Below are 23,342 nucleotides of genomic sequence, written 5' to 3'. Positions count from 1 at the left end.
AAAATATTAGCTGTGAAATACTAATCTTTTGTGTTTATCTATTTCCATGGTTGTTATTCTTTGTGATTGTAAGAAATTAATTTCATACACTTACAAACTATTATTGTGTTGATTCAAAGGAACGACCTACCGCTGTCATATTATGTTGTCACTGTTCAATTTTACTGTTGTTTTTGTTAGAACTCTGCATTTCCATCTTAGAAAGCTCTCTTGATAATTTAAATTTTTTTCTATCAATGGCTCTAGAATAAGTAGGTGACGACCGAGGAAGAAGGTTTTGTTTCAGTTCTCTATTTCTCTCTTTCTTCTTTTTAGCTTCTGCTCTTTTGTAATATTGATTTTTATAATTTTTACTCTTTTGAGTTGTGAAGCATATTAATCTTTGAACTATAATGTGATTGTATTTAGTGGCATTGATGTTGTTGTTGGATGATTTACTTTTAAAATTAAATCTTTCTAAGAAACATTTATGTCATATGATGTGATATTGCACGACATTTTCGATAGATGGACTGTCCTGACCAACAAATTTTCTCATTCTGGTACTAACAATGTAAAAGAATTTTACACAAACAACCAATCGTATATTACTATATCAGCAAAAATTTCAAACATAAATATCCTTCAACAAATCAATATTTGCACAACTCACTTGAGGAGCAACAAAATTTATAGGGCCGAGTGATTATGACTCATGGAATTTTCCATGTTTGATGAAGGGATTGTTTGTACACATGATGTATAGAATCCTATCTTGACTCACACACACTCCATCGTTCAATCCAAATGAGATCCGTATGACCATATCTCATTAAATGGTGAATAAAACGAGACATGCTACATATGCTTATTATCCTCAAACCTAATGTGAGCTGTTAATGCTAAAATTCCATGTGTCCATGGATAATATTAATGTGAGTAAATTCTATATATCCAAGTCTTGTTCCACAAGTCAATTACACACTATATTAGATTTCATATATAGTGTTCCATAGAAAGATGGCCAAGGAAAAACTGATTTTCTCGAATATGTATACATGTGAACATCAGCAGTAGGAAAACCACTTTTATTGGCCTCCATGAGGAGTGATATGAAGGAAAATTTTCAAGCATAAATCAAGTTCCAGATTAAGCTAGAATGATTAACACAAATTAACACAACCACTACCAAAAATTTTTGTGGTATCCTAGGATGACAATATGAACTTTTCAAACCTTCAGATAATTTGACAAAAAGATTGTGAACAATGGAAGAAATTTCTTTCCAAAGGAACAACAAAGATAATGTTACCTTCATTCCATGACAACTTTTGCGCCAAGAGCTTTCATTTTCTCTATAATCTGTTCTCCTTCTTCCTTTGAAACACCTTTCTTTATAATAGAAGGTGTTTTCTCCACTAACTCCTTTGCCTCCTTCAGGCCTAAATCAGTAAAGCCCCGGACCTCCTTGATAACTTTAATCTTGGAAGTTGCTTCATACGACTCTAATTTCAGTTCAAATACAGTTTTTTCTGGCTTCTTCTCCTCCTCTGCAGCAGCCGGTTCCGCTTTCATTGACGCAATTCCAGCAAGATTTGCAGTTCCTGGTTTCAAAAATCCCACCGTAGGTAGCTCCTTCATGCCCATCTTCTTCATCATAATGTGACCCAATTCTGCTGCTTCAGCTACGGTTAGAGATGCCATCTCATCAACAAGCCTGAAAACTCTCTCTGATGGAGGGTTGTGTCGAGCTGTAAGATCAAATGTTGCAGGATCAAAATCAGCCGGGAGACTTCGTTGCTCGATTTCCACCTCCTCAACATTCTCCTCCACCTCTTTTCGTGCAATTTGACCAAAATTTCTTGACAGTACATTTGACTTACTAGTATTAAGCCCTACTATAACCAACCCAAGAGATTGTCTGCATAAACCTTGTGGTAAACAATGCCTTAATCTTAAAAGTGTTTTCATTCTTAGCTTTCACAGTGCAAACTTCTAATCCAGTTAACAAATATCCTGAAAATAGAACACAACAAAAACAGAACATTTTATTCAAAGAATTTCCTTCTCTATCCATTTATCACAATCGATTGACAACTCTAGAACCTTCTATTACTATCATAAACAATTGACATGCCACCGATACACTTGAATTATTTCATTTCTAACAGTAACATAATCACTCATGATAGTGATACATTGTGATATAATCTTTCTTAATTGAAAATTGAATGGTTAACCATGAAAAGAAGTAGTAAAATCGAGATGCTGGAATTATGGAAAATCAAAAGAGAAAGTAATGCAAGAGTACAGATCGTTCATACCTGCCCGTCGCGGCGCGGCACGGCGGAGGAGGAAACGAAGGTCATTCGGAGCACGGAGGAGGGACGAATCTGATGGCGACGGTGAAGACGCCGATGCGGTGGGTGTTGGAGAAAGAAGAGAAGGAAGATGACCGAGAGGGCGTTACAGAAAGGGGAGCTTAGGACCTGAGAGCAACGGGATTGGGTTTCTGTTAGGGTTAGGATAAGTGAGTTGTAAAGGGTAAATTACCATAATACCATTGCCACCCTATAAATTTATTTCATCTTAGATTGATAATAAATAATAATATGGCTATTGTTAAATATTGGTGTATTAAATATTAATAAGATTAATCAAAATGTTAAGCGCCTTACATGCTAAATTCTCAAAATAATTCATACAAAATTTATGAATCAATTTAGTTTTTAAAATATTCATAGACTTACAAGACTATTGATTCTCATTAATTTGTCTTTGAAATTTAAAATTAATTTAAACTATTCTCTAAAATTTTAGTTCATCCAAATTAAATCTCTAAATTTATAATTGTAACTCACTTTAATCTTGAGCTAATTTTCATTAACGACATGCATTAACTTGTCACGCAAAAAAAAATAATATAATTATTGAAATATAATCTTCAACGAAATGACATTATTTCACACGAATGAGTTTAAAATATTTTTTTTTTTGTTTTTGAAAGTGGAGCTCAACACTTGAAGTGGAGCAATACAAAACGGAAAATAGAATAAAAAAACAAGCATCAACACAACAGAAACTTATATCCCATGTTATCTCCGGCATTGCCATCAACAACCAAAGGGATTTGCACCTAGCCACTCCTTGTAGTTCAGAGAGTACATGTCAACAATCTCCTCCACTCCTTTACTCCTGTTCTGAAATAGTCTTCTATTTCTTTCCAACCACAAATTCCAGATAATCACGCAGAAGCTAATCATCCATGCCTTACGATCCGCCTTTCTAGCTGTGACCTCAGTCCAACTTAGGAAATGTTCCTTCAACGAGCCCGGACAAGACCATAATCTACCAGCATAAGATAGCCATGCGCACCAAATCTGCCAAGAAAAGCTACATCCTAGAAGCAAGTGGTGACTAGACTCAACACAATTATTGCATAATACACATAAGGTATCTTGTTGGTTAATAACTCCAAGTCGACTCAGTCTCTCCTTCGTACTGATTCTGTCAGTCAATGCAAACCAAACAAACACCTCCACTCTTGGTGGCACGAGTCCTTTCCAAATAGTACTTGTAAAGCTATAGCTTGAGATCTCCTCCGGGACCATGTCCGCCTGCATTACCTGCACAAATGAGTTAGTTGTAAAAACACCTTGTTTATCATATTTTCACACAATTTTGTCCTGTCTGTCAGATGCAAGTCTAACCAGCCTTAACTCATCAAGTAGCTGGTTCACAAGATCCAGCTCCCATTGGAACAATTGTCGACGCCACTGGAAGTTCCATATCCACTCTAACCCATCCCAAAACCCACAATCCCCTATCACTGATCCTATTTGGTTTGAAACAGAGTAGAGTCTAGGAAATCGATCTTTCAACAACCCTCCAAGCAGCCAGGCGTCCTCCCAGAAACGAGTTTCTCTTCCATCTCCAACCTCCATAGACAACCCATCAATTATCTTCTGCCTCAGTTCTTGACTCTTGAACTGTAACTGACAAATATCCCTCCACGAACCACCTCGAATAGGTAGTTCTTCCTTAGAAAATCGCCACCACCATTTAAAAAGGAGAGCTGTGTTCCGGATCATAGCATCTCCAATTCCTAGGCCTCCTAGCCTTTTAGGAGCCTGCACCACCTCCCACTTGACCATAGCCATACCATTCCTCCCATCCTCCTTACTCCATAGGAATCTTCTCTGTAATGAGATCAACTTCTCCGCTACCACCTTAGGCATCTTATATAAGCTCAGATAATACACCAGGAGACTATTCAGCACAGATTTGATCAGCACCAACTTTCCAGCTTTGTTGAGGACCTTGGCTTTCCAGAGGCTAAGCTTTTCCTCCACTTTGTCTATAATTGGCTTCCAAGTCTTAACCAACTTCGGATTTGCTCCAAGCGGGATTCCCAGGTATTTTACTGGAAGAGTTGCTTCATTACACCCCAACACCCTGCACATACGCCGTACCCATAGCTCATCACAGTTAATAGGAATCAAACTAGATTTGTCAAAATTGATACTTAAGGCCAACATCAACTCAAAGCACCGTAGTAACCTCTTGTAATTTTTAATGGTTTCTTCCTCAGGTGGGCAAAACAAAACCGTATCATCTGCAAACTGAAGATGTGACAGCTGGATAAGATCCCTCCCAACCAACAGCGGCGATATACGACCGTTCCCAACGGCCTCTGCAATCATCCTGTGCAAGACATCCACAACAAGAACAAATAAAAAGGGGACAGAGGATCACCTTGTCTTAATCCCCTTTCCATCTTGAATGGCTTAGAAGGCGATCCATTTATCAGCACTAACATAGAACACGTGCTAATGCATTCCATAACCCAGCCCCTCCACTTTTCTCCAAACCCCATCTTTTGCAAAACAAGATCCACAAAGCTCCACTTCACCCTATCATATGCTTTCTGAAAATCTAACTTAACAATTGCCGCTTCCTTTTTCCTTAGTTTGAACCACTGGACAGTTTCACACGCTATCAGGGCCCCATCATGGATCTTATGACCTTTGACAAAAGCAGTCTGTGTCTCACCCACTAGACCTGGCATAACTCCCCGCATTCTCCTAGCCAATATCTTCGAGATCACTTTATACACACACCCCACCATGCTGATCGGCCGCAAATCTTTGATTTCTTTGGCTCCAGTAAACTTGGGGGCCAGTGCCACCCAGGTAACATTAGCATCTGCCGGTAACTTTGAGGATTGGAAAAAGTCCAATACCGCTGCTGTGAATTCAGCACCTATTTCATCCCAACACTTCTTTATGAAGTTCATGTTGTACCCATCGCATCCTGGAGCCTTGGAGGAGTCACAATCCCACACTGCCTCCCTAATCTCCTGAGGTGTCGGTTGTAGCTCTAACGCCAAAGCATCTTCCTCATAGATCACATTCACCAGACCATCTCTGAAACCTATCCTGGGCGACCTCTCTTGATGATATAAGTTTTTGTAAAAATCGTTGATGGCAACCTTAATCCTAGCTTGATTCCTTATCAGTCGTCCATTAATAACCAGCTCATCAATCCTGTTATTCCTCCTTCTCGCAGAAGCTAAGTTGTGAAAATATCTGGTATTTTTATCCATGTCCTTAGCGTGCTTCGACCTTGATAATTGCTTCCAATGTAGTTCTTTCCTCACATACCATTTCTCGCAACACATAACTAAGGCTCTCCTCCTAGCCTCCATCGTTCCATCATAAACCCCGTTACTCACCATATCATCCAGCTTCTTAATCTCGTCTTCAAACTTCACAATTTTCTTATCCATATCACTAAAATTCGCCCTATGCCACCTTCCCAGAGGACCCGTCAAAGCCTTTAATTTATCAGTGAATTGTAAGTCGCCTAGCCCTCTCCATTCTTCTTTAACCAATCTCATAAACCCTTCATGAGTGAACCACGAATCTAGACTTCTGAATGGTCTCCGGCCATCCCTTCGCCTGTTGACCTCCACGATAATAGGGCAGTGATCTGACAATCCCCGTGGCCCACCTCTCAAGCGAGTCTCCGGGAACACCTCAAGCCATTCCAAACTGACCAAGGCTCTATCGATGCGGCTACAAGATCGTCCTCTGAACCATGTAAATTTACGGTCAGTGATTGGCAAGTCCTCCAATCCCATGTCAGCTATCCAATTCTTGAAATCTTCCGCCGATGGAGTTAACGTATCTGTGCCTTGTCTTTCCTCCACTTGTACAATCTCATTAAAGTCCCCAAGAAAGCAGCAGGGGCCTTGGCACAAACCAGTTATGTAACTCAACTCCTCCCACACAATAAATTTTTCATTTCTAGAATGCGCACCATAAACTAAGAAAAAAGCACAATCAACATTATTGTTCACCAAGCTCCCTTCTACACACAACCACCTCTCTCCTTTATGGCAATTACGCAATTTAAAAAAAACATCATCCCACACTAACATTAGCCCACCAGAGGCACCATCAGACCCCACATACTCCCACCCTACACAGCCATTTCCCCAAATTTTCAAAACATCAAATCTTGTTATAGTCTGTTTTTTAAGCTCTACCAGGCCTAACATGTTCAATCTATATTTTTTCTTAGGTCCTTCACCATCCTCATCTTCCCATCCCCCCTTAACCCCCTAACATTCCATGATCCTATAGTCATTTTACAATATAATTACACACCTTTTTGTGAGATTTTGGCCTGCTCCGTCTTGCTTTAGCTTTCTGTTTTGCCAACCTCTTTTTCCGAGCGATTTCTTCATTCTGTTCTTGAAGAATAGCCATAATGTCATCCTCTTCATCATACAACACTGCTCCTGATTCCTTAGCTAGTTCCCAGGTCTTCTTGTTTTCCGTCTCCTGCTCCTCCAGGCTTGGTGCCTCAGTGCCACTGCCCTCGTCAGAATTCGCGTAGCCTTCTTCCCCCGGTTGGTTATGTCTGTCACCGGCCCTCTTGCTAACATTCTGATCGGTGAGATTAGTGTCTTCTATAAATCCAAAACCATTAATTTCATTACCAGCAGCAACGGTTTTGTCCCCGTGAAGCCCGAAGGTAGTCTCTTCCTCAGGTTCATTTATGGTCTTGTCGAACACGATCGCATCCACTGCGCCCTCTCTTGCTCGGTCCACCACCATCACCGATTGGCATCCTCTATCATCATCCCCGCCATCAACAGGGCCAAGCATCCTCGGATCCCCTCCAGCAGATCGGTCGAAGGCTTCTTCCCCCTCCACGGGACTTTGCACTTCGCCATTCAAGTTTCCGATTTCCAGCGTGGGTTCTTCACCCACCCAAGGGCGCACCTAAGTCGACTCTGTAATCACCGCCAGGTCCCATCGGCGTCCTTCAGCGCCTGTGACTTCCTGGCGCGATGAACCGCCATCGCTCCTCCACACACGGGAGCACCTTCGCGTTACAGACGCATGGCCAGACCCGCCCCGTTCTCCTTGGAGCCCTCCTACCCGGATCAGCTTGCGTGAATCCAGCCCAGGAGATCCACCAGCGCCCTTCTTGCGTTGTGGGCTTGTTTTCACTGCTGGTTGTGATCTTGGGCCTTCTTGGCCCAAACCATAACTATCCGAAAATTTTATCAAGCCCCTTGCATTGGACTTAATCACACTACCCCCTTTTCCCAGCCCAATATGTGAGCCACTATAGTTACACGATAAGGTGGCCTCAGATTCACCTTCATTGCAATCATCAAATCCCGCCGAATCTGTCAATCCTTTATGCACTTCATTAAGAGGCTGGTGTGTTACCGTTTTACTTTGATTCTGTATTAAATTGTCATAACTCCACTCGTTCAAAATTAATTCTGAAATTACAGGTCTACCCTCATCTTCAACCTCCTCCCTTAGCACCTTCATGGCAACTTCCTCAGCCTGATGATCATAACCTATCAGCTTTGTTGACGTTCCAGACGTGGTGCCTTTATTATCACCAACCTTTGTTGTTGCATAATCCCAGTAATCGCTTCTTAGTATATCATCCGCCACGTTGTTCATGTTACAATGCGAACCATAAGCTTCCTTACCCACCTCTTTTACCAAAACATCGAATCCACTGGTGCCTATTGTGAGATGAACCCATTCATTAATTACATCCATAGCACATGTATCAATTAGGACCCGTCCGACACTGAATGAAGAGCATGACTCCGTTGCTTTATCACACCCGACCACCTCTCCCCACAGACCTTCTATCGACCTAAAGGTATCCACAGACCAAACATGAAGCGGAACTCCGAAGCACTCTAACCACACCCTGCGAGATTCACTTCTTTCTGATTCATCCCACCTCCATACGGTATGAAACAGCTGCAGTAGGCTATTCATTTTAAACGTGTACGTCTCTTCAGCATTCAGCAGACTGTCGAAGGTCAACATTGCTTTATACGCTCCCATTTCACGAACTTGAACTACTTGAGGGAACATCTTCTCAACCATGCCCTCTAGGGTCCTAAAGTCAATGGCCTTCGTCGTACCACCTATAATACTTTTCTGTAGCCAGTCTAAATTTTCTTTCGCCACGGCCACTTCCAGTTTCTTTGTCCATCCATTTTCATGTGGACCTTGGATCTTTTTCCCTTTGGATACCTCTTCAGGACAACTAGATGGAATTATCTGAGCAGGCTTGCATTCTCGTAGAGGTTGGCGGATCATGTCATTTCGCTTGTCATCTGCTATCTGTATCTTCTTCATGTCTTTCGTAGCCACAGATCTCCTGTACTTTGCTTCTCCTACAAACACCTCCTTTCCTCTCAGCTTCATACGATTCATTTCAGTTATAGCTTTCAACGCTCCTCCCTTTGTAGTGTATCGTATGAACGCAAACATGTAGATCGTACCCCTTTTTTGTTTCCGTGAGAGGTATATGTCATTTATGCGGCCAGTCCACTTGAACAACTGATACAATTCTCTCTTCGAGATGTCCTCTGGTAGATTATCCAAGAAAATCGAGAACGATTCATTTTCCAATCGACGATACTCTTCTCTGTTCCAAACCCTAGGATCCTTAACCTGATTCCTATAGCTACCCCTCTCAGTGTTTCCCACCCACACTCTCTCTCTACCTCTTTCTCTCTCTAACATTTTCTCTCTCTAGCCCTTCAAAACTTAAAAATTAAAATATATTTTTTTTACTAGTGATGATCATAAAACAAGAATGTTCTTTTTCACTAATGTTAGTTTGTTTTATCCAGTACCAAATCAACTTATTGTTATAGGAGATGAGCTTAAAAGCTAATGTAAAATATGATTGTAAATTTGAATGTCCAATTTGAATCAATTAAAATTTTAAAAATTAATTTAACTCCGATTTCAAATTTTAAGAGTTAAATTGAGAATTAACTTTACCATTGGTATAATTTGAAAATGAATCCTCTTCATTTTTTTTAACATTTGAGAGAATAAAATATAATCTCTCACTTTTAATTCTATAAGTGAGTCCAAAATTAAATAAAAAAGAGAAAACAATAAAGAGTAAGATTAAACATTAGACACCATCTAATTTTTTTTCACTGGATATCCACTCTCTATATAATTTAGATATCAACTTGTGTTGTGAAATCGTACATATACCAAATCGATTCATACGTAATTAATAAATTTGGGCATTAACAAACTAGTTTTTCCCTTATATTATTAATTTGCTGACAAATTCATCTTATTTGTCAAGTTAAAAATTGATTTTAATTTTGGAATGAGAAATGTTGCCAATTGAGCTACAAGCTCGTTAACCATCACTAATGCTCATGGGGCTCCTCCAATCACTATTCACTAGCACCTAAAAGCAAGTCAAATAGAAGATTAAGTCTCAGTTTTACTAGTAAACAAGCGGTAAATCATATATTAAAGTCCAAACTTAGTACAAATTCAAACTACACCTTTTTTTTTTTATCTATCTTGTGCCTTTACATGTTAAGTTTAATTATCAAAAGCTATGTCATATTTTTTAAGCACCCAGATAGTTACTTACTATGGAGACAGTAGAGGAAACCACACCTATTAGTTACAATAATATTAGTCAAGGCTTGAAATCATACTATAAATTCAAGAAAGTGCATCAAAGGACAAAGGATAATAATACATCAGAATCTGTGCCATATAAATCAGCACGAGAAACGATTCAATGCCTATCACAGAAGGGAACAAAGTTCATAGAAGATGTCTTTGATATGAATGTTAGAAACGAAAAGAAATTAATATTGATGCGAATTGAAGAACAATTTCAGTTCAAATGTATGAGCATTTTGTTCTTGAGTTAACTTTGCAGATTAAGAACCAGTCAAAACTTTAGGATGAACTCAAATGCAGATATAAATCCGATGTGCTAGTATGTTTTTCCATAGAAGCTCACTCAAATTAAATTTCAACCGATGACTGCACTGGAACATCATGTGAGGCTGCTACATGTAAACAAACCATAGAAAATAATTCATGAAATTGATTAATGATTCACCAACAGGGAGGTACCTTGCTGTGTTTCAGTGATTCAAAACAGAGGAAACCACATGATTCTCAATAAACTAGTCAATACACAGCTTAATTCCACTACTAGGAAGATAATGATTGCAGAAAAAGAAAACATGCACATTGGTAAACCATACCTTTGCTGAAACAACTTGATTTACAACTAAGCCCTTAATTATCAGTTTCTTGATACTGTTCCATCCCCGTGCACTTCATTGGAGTGATGTCCACGATTTCTTATCCCTTCTTCGTTACAAAACATTTAGAATCTGCTTCATCGGAACTTAGAAATTCCACATTTTTATAGGCCCTTGTTTTAGTTATGGAAATAAATAGATAGTATAATGAACATACACAGTTGGCAATCAATATAGTTCACTATCTTCAACAGCACTAGTAAGTAATAAGCTCCTTTAATAACTGTGGATCAACTCAATACAATGTGGAATTTTCATAAATAGACAAATTTCATCATGAAACTACCATAACATTTTCAGAAATATATCAAACAATGAGGCAAGAGATTGGCAGAGTCAAAAAGTAATTTTTTACCAAACAAAAGAAAGCTTAGAAGTAAATACATTGATCCCATTATCCAAAACCTAATTTCAGTAACACAAAAGAAACAAAAGATTCATATATTACCCAAGATTGGCTTACATTATCCCATTATCCAAAACCTAATTTCAGTAACACAACAGCTGGACTTCTGAACCCCAGGCACATTGATCTTCTTGTTTCGGATTCAAAGCCAAAATCACCATCCATGAACTGCCATCCTGTCAAAATTGTCAAATCAATATTCCACTGGTTCATTGAATCTACAGGTTCTACTTATGTTCCCCAATTTCATGATGTTGATTACCATGAGAGGAGGGTTTATGGAGGCTACCAACAAGAGCAGCATAAGCTCTATCATCTGGTGTTAGGCCCATTCCCATCATTTCATCATACAACTTAAAAGCTTCATCTGCTCTTCCTTCCTTGGATAATCCTGAAATAACTGATGTATATGTTGCAATATTCCCGATTATACCCTTTGATGACATTTCATTGAAAAGATTCAATGCCTCATTTACCCTTCCAGCAATACACTCCCCATGTATTAGTGATGTGTAAGTATATACATCTGGCAGTAATCCCTTTTCTACCATTTCAGTTTTTAGCATGTGAGCTTGCTTCATCTTTTCGTTCTTGCTGTATGCATCTATAAGGGTATTGTACGTAACAACATTAGGTACCTCTCCCCTTTTCTCCATATCCCTAAATAACCACTCAGCTTCTGCAAGATTTCCTTCCTTACAATGTATCTCAATAAAAGTAGTGAAACTCACAACATTCGGAACCACTCCTTTCTCTAGCATTGCATTCAAAGTCCTCTTGGCTTCCTCATATCGATGCACTTTACATAGCCCACAAGCAATAATGTTGTATGTAAACACATCTGCTTCGATTTCCTTCCTTGCCATGATATCTTGCACTCTCAAAGCCTCATCTATCAAACCTCTTCTACAATAACCATCAATCATTGTATTAAATATTACTATATTTGGGTCAATGCCTTTACTTTGCATCTCTTCAAGCAATATTTCTGCAGCCTCCATTTGGCCTACCTTGCATACACCACAAAGTAAGGCCCCATAAGTATGTGCATTAGGAAGGATGCCTTTCTGAGTCATCTCATCAAACAAAGCGGATGCCCTTTTAATGTTTCCTAACCTAGAATACCAATTTATCATCGTTGTATACACATGACTGTCCATTTCCAAATTTCGTTCATGCATTTCCTCGAATATCTTTTCAACTTCCCCTATATTTCCTAAACTCGCATACCACTGAATCAGAATACTATATGTAGCTAAACTATGAACAACTTGTTCCTTCTCCATTAATCTCAATATCTCATCTACACCCCTTTGATCCTTTCTTCTAACATAAGCATTCAACAATGTATTATAAGTGAACACAGTGGGTTTCACAATATCTTTACTAGCCATCTCAGCCATCAACTCCTTAGCTTTCTCAACCTCTCCTCCCCTACACAGAACATCAACTACAAGTGTCAGAGACTGAACCCTAATTTGAATCCTACCCGACTCGAGCATTCGATGAAAGAACCTACGACACAAATCCAGCTCACCACATTTCTTCAAAGCAAGCAAGAGTACAAAACAAGACCTCTCCTCTATCCCCAACCCCATCGTCTTGGCATAATCAAAGACTCTAAATGCCTCTTCAAACAACCTGTTATCAGAACACACTCTGAACAGCATATCAAACAGCTTCTCTGCAAAATGTGGATCAAGTTCACCAACCAAAGAAACAACCCCTGGAATGGGGCAACAAAGCTTACCATCAATAACAACAGAGCTCAGAATGCTCTTCATGGTGGCAAATTTTCGAGCCTCAAAAAGTCTGGAAAGGAGAATCACATGGGCCTTAATATCAAGTATATGAGCAATATTAAAGTTTCTACTTCTAAGGAAGTTGAAAAATGACAACAAAGAATGAGGAGGGAGATTGGGGTTCGAAAGAACTTGGTATGTAACATGGGGAGTGATGCATGAGATCATGGACTGCAGTTCTCTATCGGGTCTAAAATAATTGGTGGTATTCGAAATTAGGAGGTTTTGGGTTATCTTATTGACAAGTTCAATTTGAAGCTTTTGTTGGTCTGAAGGAAAAGACAAACCTTTGTTGAAAAGTCTCAAAAGAGTCTTCTGAGAAGACATTGAATTAAACCACAAAAATTTTTTTTATTGAAATTGTTGCAATGAATGGATTAAAATGGTTTTATAGAGAGATGAAGTTTTGTTTTACTGGAATCAAAGAAGCTTTTGAGATTGTGCGTTATAAATTTGCTTCATTCTTACTCCGATAGGATCCCAAACAGGAAGAACACATATTACTTGATAGGGGTGTACATGAGCCGAGTATAACCAGGTTTGTTCTAATCCAAATCCGGCAATCCGGTCCTAAAGATTCATCAGATCTATTTTTAAGACCCTAACCCAAACACTAGGCCCGATGAAACCCCATCACTTTTGGGCCATAACTATACCGGGTGAAAACCAGGTCTAGATGAAATCTCATCACTTCGTGGCAGGAGCAGCAGCAGGGTCATATATGGTCTAGGTCCATAGCTTTGTTTTCCTCATTGATTTGTGCAATACAACTAGGTTCTCCTTCTCCCATTAGTCTTCATCTAAGCCTGCCAAGCAAGGCAAGAACAAAAAAAATTTGACCAATTTATAGATGCCAAGACCAATAGCAATTAAAGGAAAAATCTGGTGGAAGAGTAGAAATAGAGTGAAACTTTTAAAAAATGAACTCCATAATTTTACCTTCCGACAAAACATACTTTAAAAATGTTCATTGCCCTCTAATCTCTATCACATCCTCTTTTCTTATTGGGCTCAAATTAAGAATATAATTAGAAGCCATCCAAGCAAAGCAAAGCAACACAAATTTACTAGTACATTATAAGCAAATCAATAAACTAGTTATCAGAACCGAACCGGTAATCGAACCATTCAGAATATTGGGTCACTGGTTCAACCAGTGGATCACGGTTGAACCAGTTGACCCGGTATCACTTAAATAAAAATATAAAATCATAAAAAAAGTTCAAATTAAAATTTGAAATACATATTACTACTGACACTTTAACAATAATCAAGTCTCAATTCCTAAAAATAACTAATACAAAAATAGACATTAAATCCAAAGGACATACCATTGTTGCTTATGCATTCCTTCACTTAATTTGAAACACAATTGGTAAACTCAATTACCACTCCAAAATTATGATGTAAACAAGTACAGACTTTGATATAACAATACAATACAGAAAAAAAATCAACAATGATATTAAATAAATAATCAAAAGGCATGGTGATATAAACAAGTAAAAGGACTTTGATACAACAAAACAAACACTCCATAATAGGATTCTCTTCCACAGAATTATGATCTGCAAGTTTATATTGGTCACTTCCAAACTTAGAAATTCAATGTTTCTTCTCTTATTATATCCACATAGATTTACACACAACTTATTTACTTGATAGATAAATAAACATCACAAACTTTTCCTCTTTTCATTATCTAATAAATCTAGATATTGCCAATCTTGACATGATCATCACCACTGATGAATTCACAGGCAACCTTGACCATGATAAAAATTCCCTTAACCCAATCATCTTCCTACTTATCACTATTGATAAGCTCAAAACAATGCACACAGCAGCAGCCAAAGTAAGAAACACACCTGAATAATTCCCCCCTGAACAGCTTTGGAGAACAACATGAGAACCATCCTTTCCATCAAAATCACCATGCGAGTTATTCATCTTCATAACCTACTATCTAATCAGTATAACTAATCATCAATTTATCAAATAAGCATCAATTCATCTAAACCAATTAGCATCAATTTATCTAAAACTACATTAAAACTGAAAAATACTAAGCATAAAAAAATTAATAGAGATTAAAGACTAACTGAAAAAAAATAAAACAAAAATCACCTACAGAAGCAGAAGTAAAAGTTGAGTCAGGAAAGGAGCAGCTTCGGAGTTCTGAGCTTCAGCACAGCCACACCTAAATCAACTTCATCATTACAATTACAGGCTAAGATTCTCTAAACAGGAACACTTTATTCTTAAGACATAAACCTAAAAAATTTAGTTAAGGTATCAACCCTTCAACAGTACTATTAATTTGATCAGAAAATTGATGAAACTTCAGTTACCGCAAAATGACAAATTAATTAATTAGGTAAAAAGAATGCAAGGATCTGTGAAGTGTGCAGTGTGAATCACGGAAGACAGGGCCAAAGGAAAAACAGGGGAATGCAGCCAGGGACTCACCGCAGCTGCTCGGAGATGAAACCGGCGAGAAGGAGACGACGAAGCAAGAAGTCGACGACGTTCGAACCAGGGGCGGCAATTGCTGGTTGCTTCTGTTTCTTCTTGACTGAGCCGGCGACGACGAGACGAAGGAGGGCGGCGACACACGAACTACGGCGGAACGCCAGCGACTGTGAATGAAGACAATGAGAGAGTTTCAGAGTCAGGGTGTCGCTGGTCGGTTGGTGTGAGTGAGAGCTTGAGAGGCTGATGTGATGTGTGATGAGCGGGACGAGAGAGCTTACTGAGATTAGGGATTTGGGGCACAGGGACAGTTTAGAGAGTGGCTCGACCAAACAGGTGACCGGGTTACTGAGGTTTTGATCGAACCGGCCGAGGCGAACCGGGTTTGTTTACTATGCAATAAATAATTCTAGACTAACTGGTTTACTTGTTATCATCATCATACAATAACACACATTGCATTAAGCAAAGACCAAATTAGACACTTGGCAGGTAAATACAAGTATACAACATCATCTAAAACTTTATTTTACTTAGATTTAAATGTTTTAAATAATTGCAGAGGCAAAGTAAAGTGAGAATTTTAAGATGGATGAAGGTAAACTTTTTAGAAAGGATTAAATATTACAAATTAGATTTAAGTATTATTAAATTTTAGAGGAAATTAATATTTATATTTAATGCCTATTGAATGCCTTTCATGGCTCGTATTGATGTGACAATATGGAATAAACAGAACGTGAAGGAGAAGTTGCCAATCTAACTATTTAATTTTGAATTGATATAGTTGCCAATTGAGCTACAATCTCAAACCATCACTATTGCTCGTGAGGAGAATCACTATTCACTAGCACCTAAAAACAAGTCAAATAGAGGAGTAATTCTCAGTTTTACTAGCAGATATTGTATCAAATGCAACTAGTGAAACAGAAATTTTAAGACTAGAATTAAAAGCACTACCATTTACATCACATTGGCTATTAGCCTATTACCATGGGCAGCCAAACATACATAACCCTCTTGGCCACCCAAAAAAATTGACATCTTAGACTAAAGATTGCCCTTACAACATTCTTTTCTCAGGACACTTGCTCAGAATACTTTGTTATACTGACAAAAAAATCTAGTCAAATTACCTTTCCAGAATGCACTGCTAGAAATAACCTAAGTCAGTGAATAACCCCAAACAGATAACCTACTTAAGACTACAAATGGAACATAGAAGTCAACTGGCTTGGTTTGACAGAACTATCACCTCGGTACTACTGCAAGAGGTACTGCCAGCGCCCACAGAAGCACAGTTAAGAGCTACACTAGAAGCAGTGTTTGGAGTACACAGGGTCGGAGCATTGCTCTGCGGATTTTGATTGACCTGCAAGTCGTGCTCCGGTAACCCTGGTGATCCCTTTGTCAGATGTTCGTCGTTTGGATTTCTGTCTGTATCAGCGGGAAGGAAATCGGCCTTACCATCTGTGGATGGCTTACTATTATCATCAACACAATCCACAAACTTCTCACACAAATCAGAAGATACAGGAAAGGATTGGCAATCTTCTGTATCTGTCTGGTGCTTAGGTGGTTCAGTTGGGTGTGCTTCGGCTTCATCAGAGCCTGGTGTGGTAACCACTTTGGAGTTTGTTTCGCAATTATCGGGACAATCTTCAGTGATGTCCTTTGACTTAAGGTGCACCGAGTCATTGGTTGTAGGAACTGCTTCACCAGAGTGACAACCATCTCTAAGACATTCTGTTTCCTCATAAGTATTGCAGCAGTTGTTTGATTGACCATCTAAATCTACTTGCTTCTCATCATCGTTCAGCTCGACACAATCAAGACTGGTATTCTTACGTGTACCGGCATCTTCAGTTCCATCATCAGGGGGATTTGCAGTGTTCATTTCTTCCACTGGCAAATTTTCATGGCAAACAACTTGGCATGTGATATCTTCAGGACATTTATCATGAAGTTTAGTGTTGCCATTATTGTTGGGTACGTTATTCAATGAACCCTCAGGAAGAAGACTGCCAGGTTCAGTAGACATGGTTTTATCCATCATCCGGTCATCATTAGAAGGAATGTCGGCAGAATTGTTCATTGACTGAGATCCAAATGATTCTGCCCCTACACAATTATTTGCCACCTCGCCTTCTGTATGATCTTTCAGAAGATTGGAAGCTGCAAGAAATTGCATGGAGCAATTAACAATGTTGAAATTTTCAGAGTATGAAAGAAGAGCAATGGCCGTCTCAAATCATAGATGAGGACCCGCAACATACCTTCTGCAGTAATCACAGTTTCCTCGGCGAACTTAAGCTTCAACATCTTCTTCTGCAGCATATCTACATGAGGGAATACCAACAGACTCATGCTCTTTATTAGTTTCTTGTTTGCCAATTCAAGCGGCTCAAACCCAAAAACAGAAGTCCAAGTTTCCCTCATTTCTGAGATAGCTGGTATGACCAATAATTCAACATTTAAAGAGCTAAGTGCCTGAAAATAATCATAGAAACGGAGGATTTTAAGTCATCAAAGTGAGAAGAAGGTCCAAAGAAAACTTGATGAAATGAAAGAACAAAAGGATTTCACTCTACAAAAGCACACATAATAATTTACTATCATATAACGTATCATCTATCAAAGTGCAACATTATTCTGCCCAGAGAATGGCCATTTAATGTTGGCCCTTAAGGGCTGAAAGCTCCTTTTTAGTTTGCCAAATTGTCAATGTTGAAATGGAAGTGAACTTTTTAGACTAGTAACACTTGCTAGAAATGGTACACATTGCTTTCTTTTCAAGATACAGTGTGAGCAACGGACTCCATTTATTTGCAACACCGCCAATGTTCAGAGACTGAAAGTAGAGCATCTACTAAGATTTACTTCATGTTCTCCACTTTCTATAAATAAAGCAAAAGGAAATAATAGCATCCCCAACATAAATTCTGTTACCTAGCTACCCTTACCTCAGCAGAATTCATGCCTTTCGCATTCTTTCTCTCAGTCATACTTCAGCATTTACATGTATTTATGTATGATCTAAATAATGAGCAAGGCTCTTGATCAAATTCTCTGTAACCAAACCTAGGGATAAAAATATAACAGTTTCGAACTTACACATTCAATGCCATTTAGAAGCCGGCGGCACATCCCTTGTCGCCTATACATAAAACGGGTCCCAATAAATGGCATCTCTGCTAGTTGATTTCCATGAATCCTATTTGATAAATAAAAAAGTAAGTCATCAAAATATAAAGTGAGCTTTCTTCCACTGGCCAAACAAAAGGGAACTTCATAATGTATGGTGGAATACACAAAAGAGATTAAATAATTAGTTGTTTTCACCACCGAAAATATATAATTCCATACCAAGGCCTCGCTGCATACATACTGGCCATTGTCCAGTTATAAACGGTGAAAGCATTCATAAATTCAAGCATATATTTACCTGATAGTTGCAGTAGCAATGATTTCATCCCCTCGCTCTAGAATTGCAGTAATGAATCCACTATAGTTCAGACGTTTGAAGTTTGACCTGACAAAGGTAAAAGAATAAAACTAAAATATATGATATTATGAATGATACGATAGCAATCCATCCCAGGAAAAGCAGGCACACACAACTTCAGGAGAATTCGGTCGCAAAACACAACCACCTAGGCCCACCCCAAGAAAGGTCCTTAAAATGACAGAGAAGTGGTCATGTAACCTTACCCACAATTATATAGAATGCCATGGATCAGATTAATCCCGCTTCTCTCATCAATGTATGGCATGAAGCACTCATCCATTACCGATAATGCAACAGCCAGCTTGGAATTACATTCAATTATCTCAGGTTTTGTCTGAGAAACATCAAGGGCAACATCTGATCTCCGAATTAAAGTCAAAGAAAATCCATCTTCAATTTCACGCTTAACCCCAAGAAGCATTTCAAGCCCCTCTGATAACTGGAGGAGAAGACAGCAAAACAGATTAACTTGATTAAAATAATAATAAATGTCAACAGATGACAAATTCCTTCAATAAGGATACCTAGAAACGAGGGCTAATAACTGAAATGAAAATTATAGGTCTTTGTAAATCAAAGGAAAGGATAGCCTATAGAGTACTCTAATTCAAACACAACCAATTGCAAATGCAGAGTGAGACATACTGCCTGCTCACAGACTTGTGGGATGTAAACCACACTCACAAGAACATGCATCATCTCTGTTTATCAATGAACCTATCATATAAAACCTAGCTTTGTCCCCCATAAATGTTCCATTTCTCAAATTTTACTGAAATAAAATCTAAGCAAATATGTAGTCTCTTGCAAGGTACTTTTCTACATGAATCAGGCAAATTCAATGTAAATAAAATAATCAAAGTAAAATATGTTGGAAGACATAGATTTTACAACTAAAAAAAGTTGAATACTGTGTATCTCTCAGTTTAACGAAAACAGTAAAACCCCAAAGAAGCAAGTTACAGATAATGCTACTTACTCATGCCAAAATAATAGGATTTACATCAAAAGCTGAGTTGTAATACAAAATAATCCGATCCGCATTGAAGAGGCTAGCTAGCAACAAACTATTTACATAGCAGCAACTACTTTAAGTCAAAAACTAAGCAAAACTCCAGTTACTACTACATAATAATAACCTAGCATCAACCAAGCAGACTAACTAAAACTTACACATAGCGACCAAGATTCTAATGCATTAAAAACTAGATCATACCTCTTGGCATCTATTTCCACAAAAGGAGGCATCTCTGGAATCATCAGGCTTGGCACCATTTTCTTCTGCACAGTCTCTGTGGTCTACAAAAGATTAAAAAAAAAAAAATATTCATTTCTTACAGGGAAATAAAACATTTCATCTTGGGAAATGATTATCACAATTAAACAAAGGGATATATGTATGCATAGTAAATACATTTTGCTTCACATAAACGGCATGTGAGTAAGGTTGACATAGCAGAACCATCATTTTCATCTGTCTGATTTGAACTACCACCAACCGCCCCGCAAAATTTGCAACAACAATATACACAGTGCCAGTCACCAGATGGGAACTTCTGCAAGCAAAACAAAAACATACACTTTATTTTCCTATCTAAACATTAAAGTGAACTATCTGCCATATGCAAATATTTCATGGACACATCCGAAAAGTAGAGAGTATAGACATAATAACCAGAGTTCCTCATCCCTTATCATGATGGGCACCACAAACTCTGAAGGCATATCCAACACAAGTTTGCCAGCAATGAAATTCTTACTACCAACAGGTGAGAATTTGATAAATTTGATCTTTCTTAGGTACTAAGCAATCCAAGGTATAAACAAAAAAATGTTCTTCAACGCTAAACCATAACCGACTGGCAAGCATAGTTCATGCAAATACACCAATACATCAACCAGAATAAGTTGATTGAGAGAGAAAGGGACAGAGAGACAGAGAAATAACATAAAGAAGGAAATAAGAAGACACCGATGTTGAGAAAACCAACAAAAATTTGCACCAAGTTGGCTGGAATCCAACTTCTTTTTCTGAAATCAGAAAATGGCCAGACAGAAAGGGGAAAAGTGGATTGATACATGAATATGAATTATTTATCCTGATAAAAAATTCAATAGAAATAGTACTGTTAAGAGCAATTATATCAAAATAAATTAAACAAAAATGTCCATAAAAAATGCATCAAGATACATACGTTTATATCCAAGCAACTCTGGTGGAAGGTTGATGGGCAACCATCACAGCAGATCAAGTCTCCCCCATCTCCACAGACACCACATGTGTCATCATTTGGATCCTCACCGGCAACATCAACAAAATGAAAACCTTTACGTTCACTCTCATCCTGTTTATTCCATGAATCTAGTAGGCATTGCAAGAGGGAAGTTCCTCCCTCTATGTGTATATTTTTAAGTGGATCAGAGTGTTTGATTCCTGCATGAGCTTCAAAATCTGAAATCGTTATGACTTCATTACAGCAGCCACAATGAATGCCATCTCCTGTGATCTTACCGTCCAATAACACATTGTTCTCTCCAAGTTGCATATAATGAACCTTCCCATCTTGCAGAATTGTTCCCAAATCTATCATCCATGCAAGTACAGTTCGTTTTCCGCAGTATGGTACATATCCATTAACTTCTGAATCTATATCAACCTCAGCATTGCGAACCAATGGAGCACCTCGCTTCTTGCTTTGTGTTTTATGTCTCTTGTGATCCCTGACCAGACCTGACACTTTATTAGGCAACATAACATCTGTGTCACTGTCCTCTGTCCATTTCCTTTTCATTTTCCGCTTCGCAGATTTACCCATGCCTGCATGCGAACCTTCTTTTCCTTTCTTCCCCTTTTTACCCTTCATCCCATTTTTCATCTTTTTATTTTTACTTCCTCTTTGCTTTTTCATTACCTTGGTCAGCATTTGGAAATCCGCTTCAGGTATTGGTGTAAATTTGAAACCTGGCCCATATACCGTTCCTTCACCATCACCAGCTTCATAATGCTGTTTAAGCCTACTGTAGGCCAAGGTGATAGACCAGTGTGTCTTACCATCTAGACTAACATACACGGCATCCTTGTATTCCCTTCCATTCCTAGGTCTATAATCAACTGTCCAGCCAGCAGCTAAAATCTGCTCCATAATCTTTTCCCTGACTACCTGCTTTTCTTCCTTCCGCTTTTTCTTCTTTCTTCCATCCTTTCCTTGTTCTTGCTTTCTTCCTTCCATTACTTCTCCGCTTATTCCCTCACAAACCCCATTGCTCTCAGTTTCCAAAACCTTCCCTAATTTATTATCCTTCACAGGAGAAATTCCCTTCGTTTCTAGCTCTTTCTGAGAAGATCTCCTTGAGCTCCAATAAGCAATCCCATTTGCTTTGGCACCAACCGTTGCAGTTAAACCTTTTTTACCTTTTCGACGGCGCACATTGACTTTTCTATCATGCACCATTATTGGGAGATGGTTTTGTCCATGAACCTTGGGGGGTCTACCCCTCTTCCTTGGAGACTGCTCAACTAGCATATCCGGATCTTCCACCTTCACTTTAGGAGGCCTCCCGCGCTTCCGCTTCTTCTTTCTGCCATTCACATCCTTCTTCAGCTCAACCTTCTCATTCCCACAACTCACCATACCTAACTCGTCTGATTCTTCCAACTTTACTTTCCGAGGCCTCCCACGCTTCCGTTTCTTCTCCAGCCCAACCCCCTTATTCGCACAACCATTAGGAACAAAGTCATCATCATCTTCACTATCCTTCTTGACCGTTACCCTCCTAAGACCACCATGTCCCCCGCCTCTCCCTGAAACAACTACACCACCACTACTCCCTCCACTGCAAGGTTTTCCATTTTCTGGCCTCTTTGTCCTGGAACGCAACACTCGACCACCTATAGTTACAGACTCTGTCAACTCTTCTCTCTCACTCTCTACCATCCTTTCAACACCACCATCTTCACAGCCTTCATTGCCCCCGCCCTCAACTGATTCAGCATCCCCTTTCCCACTAGTACTAGCACCCAAATCAGCATCACATTCTTCCTTCGCATCTCTTTCAACAACATTATCCTCCTTCTCCGCAACCACTGACCCTAACACCTCCCCACCAACCTGTGTACCTTCACCACCTAAATCGAAAGAAACACTCTTTACACCATCACCACCGCCAGCACAAACATTCCCCAATCGAGTCTGAGATCTTAAACCCTCTCTCATTTCTCAACACAAAAATCCCTAATTCCACAAACACCTAACAGTTACACTTGCAGTACACTGAAAGCAAACCCAGTTAACACACCAAAAACCCATTCAAATCAAAACCCACACAAAAACAAAGGTCTCATAGTGCAGAAGGTAACCAATTCCCCTGCAAGAACCACAGTGTATTTCACAATAAGGGTTTCCTTCTCAACAAAAACGAAAAAAAAAAGAACTTTACAGAAAAAAGAAAAGAAAATTCAAAAGGAGAAGTATCAGTCAGATCAGCATCGAAACGCAGTGAGAGGTTCGAAGCTTACCA

The 23,342-nt window shown here is 38.9% G+C and overlaps 4 protein-coding genes across 15 annotated transcripts; all 4 read right to left on the bottom strand.

Annotated features, from left to right (window-relative positions):
• Positions 1-562: 562 nt before the first annotated feature.
• Positions 563-2,518, bottom strand: LOC107473376 (uncharacterized). The gene is made up of 2 exons (XM_016092930.3): positions 2,304-2,518; positions 563-1,995 (listed from the first exon to the last, which is right to left on the bottom strand). The coding sequence occupies exon 2, from the start codon at positions 1,948-1,950 to the stop codon at positions 1,294-1,296; it is 657 nt and encodes a 218-aa protein (XP_015948416.1). The 5' UTR covers positions 1,951-1,995; positions 2,304-2,518; the 3' UTR covers positions 563-1,293.
• Positions 2,519-3,092: 574 nt separating this feature from the next.
• On the bottom strand, positions 3,093-7,154 carry LOC107473407 (uncharacterized). The gene is made up of 5 exons (XM_016092969.1): positions 6,651-7,154; positions 4,797-6,604; positions 4,540-4,683; positions 3,690-4,434; positions 3,093-3,605 (listed from the first exon to the last, which is right to left on the bottom strand). The coding sequence occupies exons 1-5, from the start codon at positions 7,152-7,154 to the stop codon at positions 3,093-3,095; spliced, it is 3,714 nt and encodes a 1,237-aa protein (XP_015948455.1).
• A 3,702-nt stretch (positions 7,155-10,856) lies between these two features.
• On the bottom strand, positions 10,857-15,602 carry LOC107473375 (pentatricopeptide repeat-containing protein At2g32630). Of its 11 annotated transcripts, none has more exons than XM_052257608.1 (4): positions 15,314-15,602; positions 14,976-15,053; positions 14,713-14,810; positions 10,857-13,650 (listed from the first exon to the last, which is right to left on the bottom strand). In XM_052257608.1, the coding sequence occupies exon 4, from the start codon at positions 13,169-13,171 to the stop codon at positions 11,270-11,272; it is 1,902 nt and encodes a 633-aa protein (XP_052113568.1). In that variant the 5' UTR covers positions 13,172-13,650; positions 14,713-14,810; positions 14,976-15,053; positions 15,314-15,602; the 3' UTR covers positions 10,857-11,269. The 11 variants fall into 11 exon arrangements, with proteins under 11 accessions (XP_052113568.1, XP_052113569.1, XP_052113573.1 ...); XM_052257609.1 differs by having other exon boundaries at positions 14,713-14,806; XM_052257613.1 differs by having other exon boundaries at positions 14,713-14,803.
• Positions 15,603-16,238: 636 nt separating this feature from the next.
• On the bottom strand, positions 16,239-23,214 carry LOC107473374 (uncharacterized). Of its 2 annotated transcripts, none has more exons than XM_016092918.3 (8): positions 21,020-23,214; positions 20,239-20,380; positions 20,041-20,123; positions 19,028-19,263; positions 18,762-18,848; positions 18,431-18,530; positions 17,593-17,806; positions 16,239-17,491 (listed from the first exon to the last, which is right to left on the bottom strand). In XM_016092918.3, the coding sequence occupies exons 1-8, from the start codon at positions 23,036-23,038 to the stop codon at positions 16,542-16,544; spliced, it is 3,831 nt and encodes a 1,276-aa protein (XP_015948404.1). In that variant the 5' UTR covers positions 23,039-23,214; the 3' UTR covers positions 16,239-16,541. The 2 variants fall into 2 exon arrangements, with proteins under 2 accessions (XP_015948404.1, XP_015948405.1); XM_016092919.3 differs by having other exon boundaries at positions 20,239-20,377.
• Positions 23,215-23,342: the final 128 nt, after the last annotated feature.

This window comes from Arachis duranensis, chromosome 2, assembly GCF_000817695.3.
Source record: "Arachis duranensis cultivar V14167 chromosome 2, aradu.V14167.gnm2.J7QH, whole genome shotgun sequence".
In the NCBI taxonomy this organism is placed as follows: domain Eukaryota; kingdom Viridiplantae; phylum Streptophyta; class Magnoliopsida; order Fabales; family Fabaceae; genus Arachis; species Arachis duranensis.
This window is presented reverse-complemented; position numbering and strand designations above follow the sequence as displayed.

Coding starts and splice junctions, on each gene's coding strand:
- LOC107473376 (XM_016092930.3), bottom strand. CDS start 1,950: ATGAAAACACTTTTAAGATTAAGGCATTGTTTACCACAAGGTTTATGC.
- LOC107473407 (XM_016092969.1), bottom strand. CDS start 7,154: ATGCTTGGCCCTGTTGATGGCGGGGATGATGATAGAGGATGCCAATCG. Junction 4,684..4,796: donor TGCATTAGCACGTGTTCTAT/GTTAGTGCTGAT, acceptor TGTCTTGCACAG/GATGATTGCAGAGGCCGTTG. Junction 3,606..3,689: donor TACTTGATGAGTTAAGGCTG/GTTAGACTTGCA, acceptor TCATTTGTGCAG/GTAATGCAGGCGGACATGGT.
- LOC107473375 (XM_052257608.1), bottom strand. CDS start 13,171: ATGTCTTCTCAGAAGACTCTTTTGAGACTTTTCAACAAAGGTTTGTCT.
- LOC107473374 (XM_016092918.3), bottom strand. CDS start 23,038: ATGAGAGAGGGTTTAAGATCTCAGACTCGATTGGGGAATGTTTGTGCT. Junction 20,124..20,238: donor CCGTTTATGTGAAGCAAAAT/GTATTTACTATG, acceptor AATCTTTTGTAG/ACCACAGAGACTGTGCAGAA. Junction 18,531..18,761: donor ATTGCTACTGCAACTATCAG/GTAAATATATGC, acceptor TTTATCAAATAG/GATTCATGGAAATCAACTAG.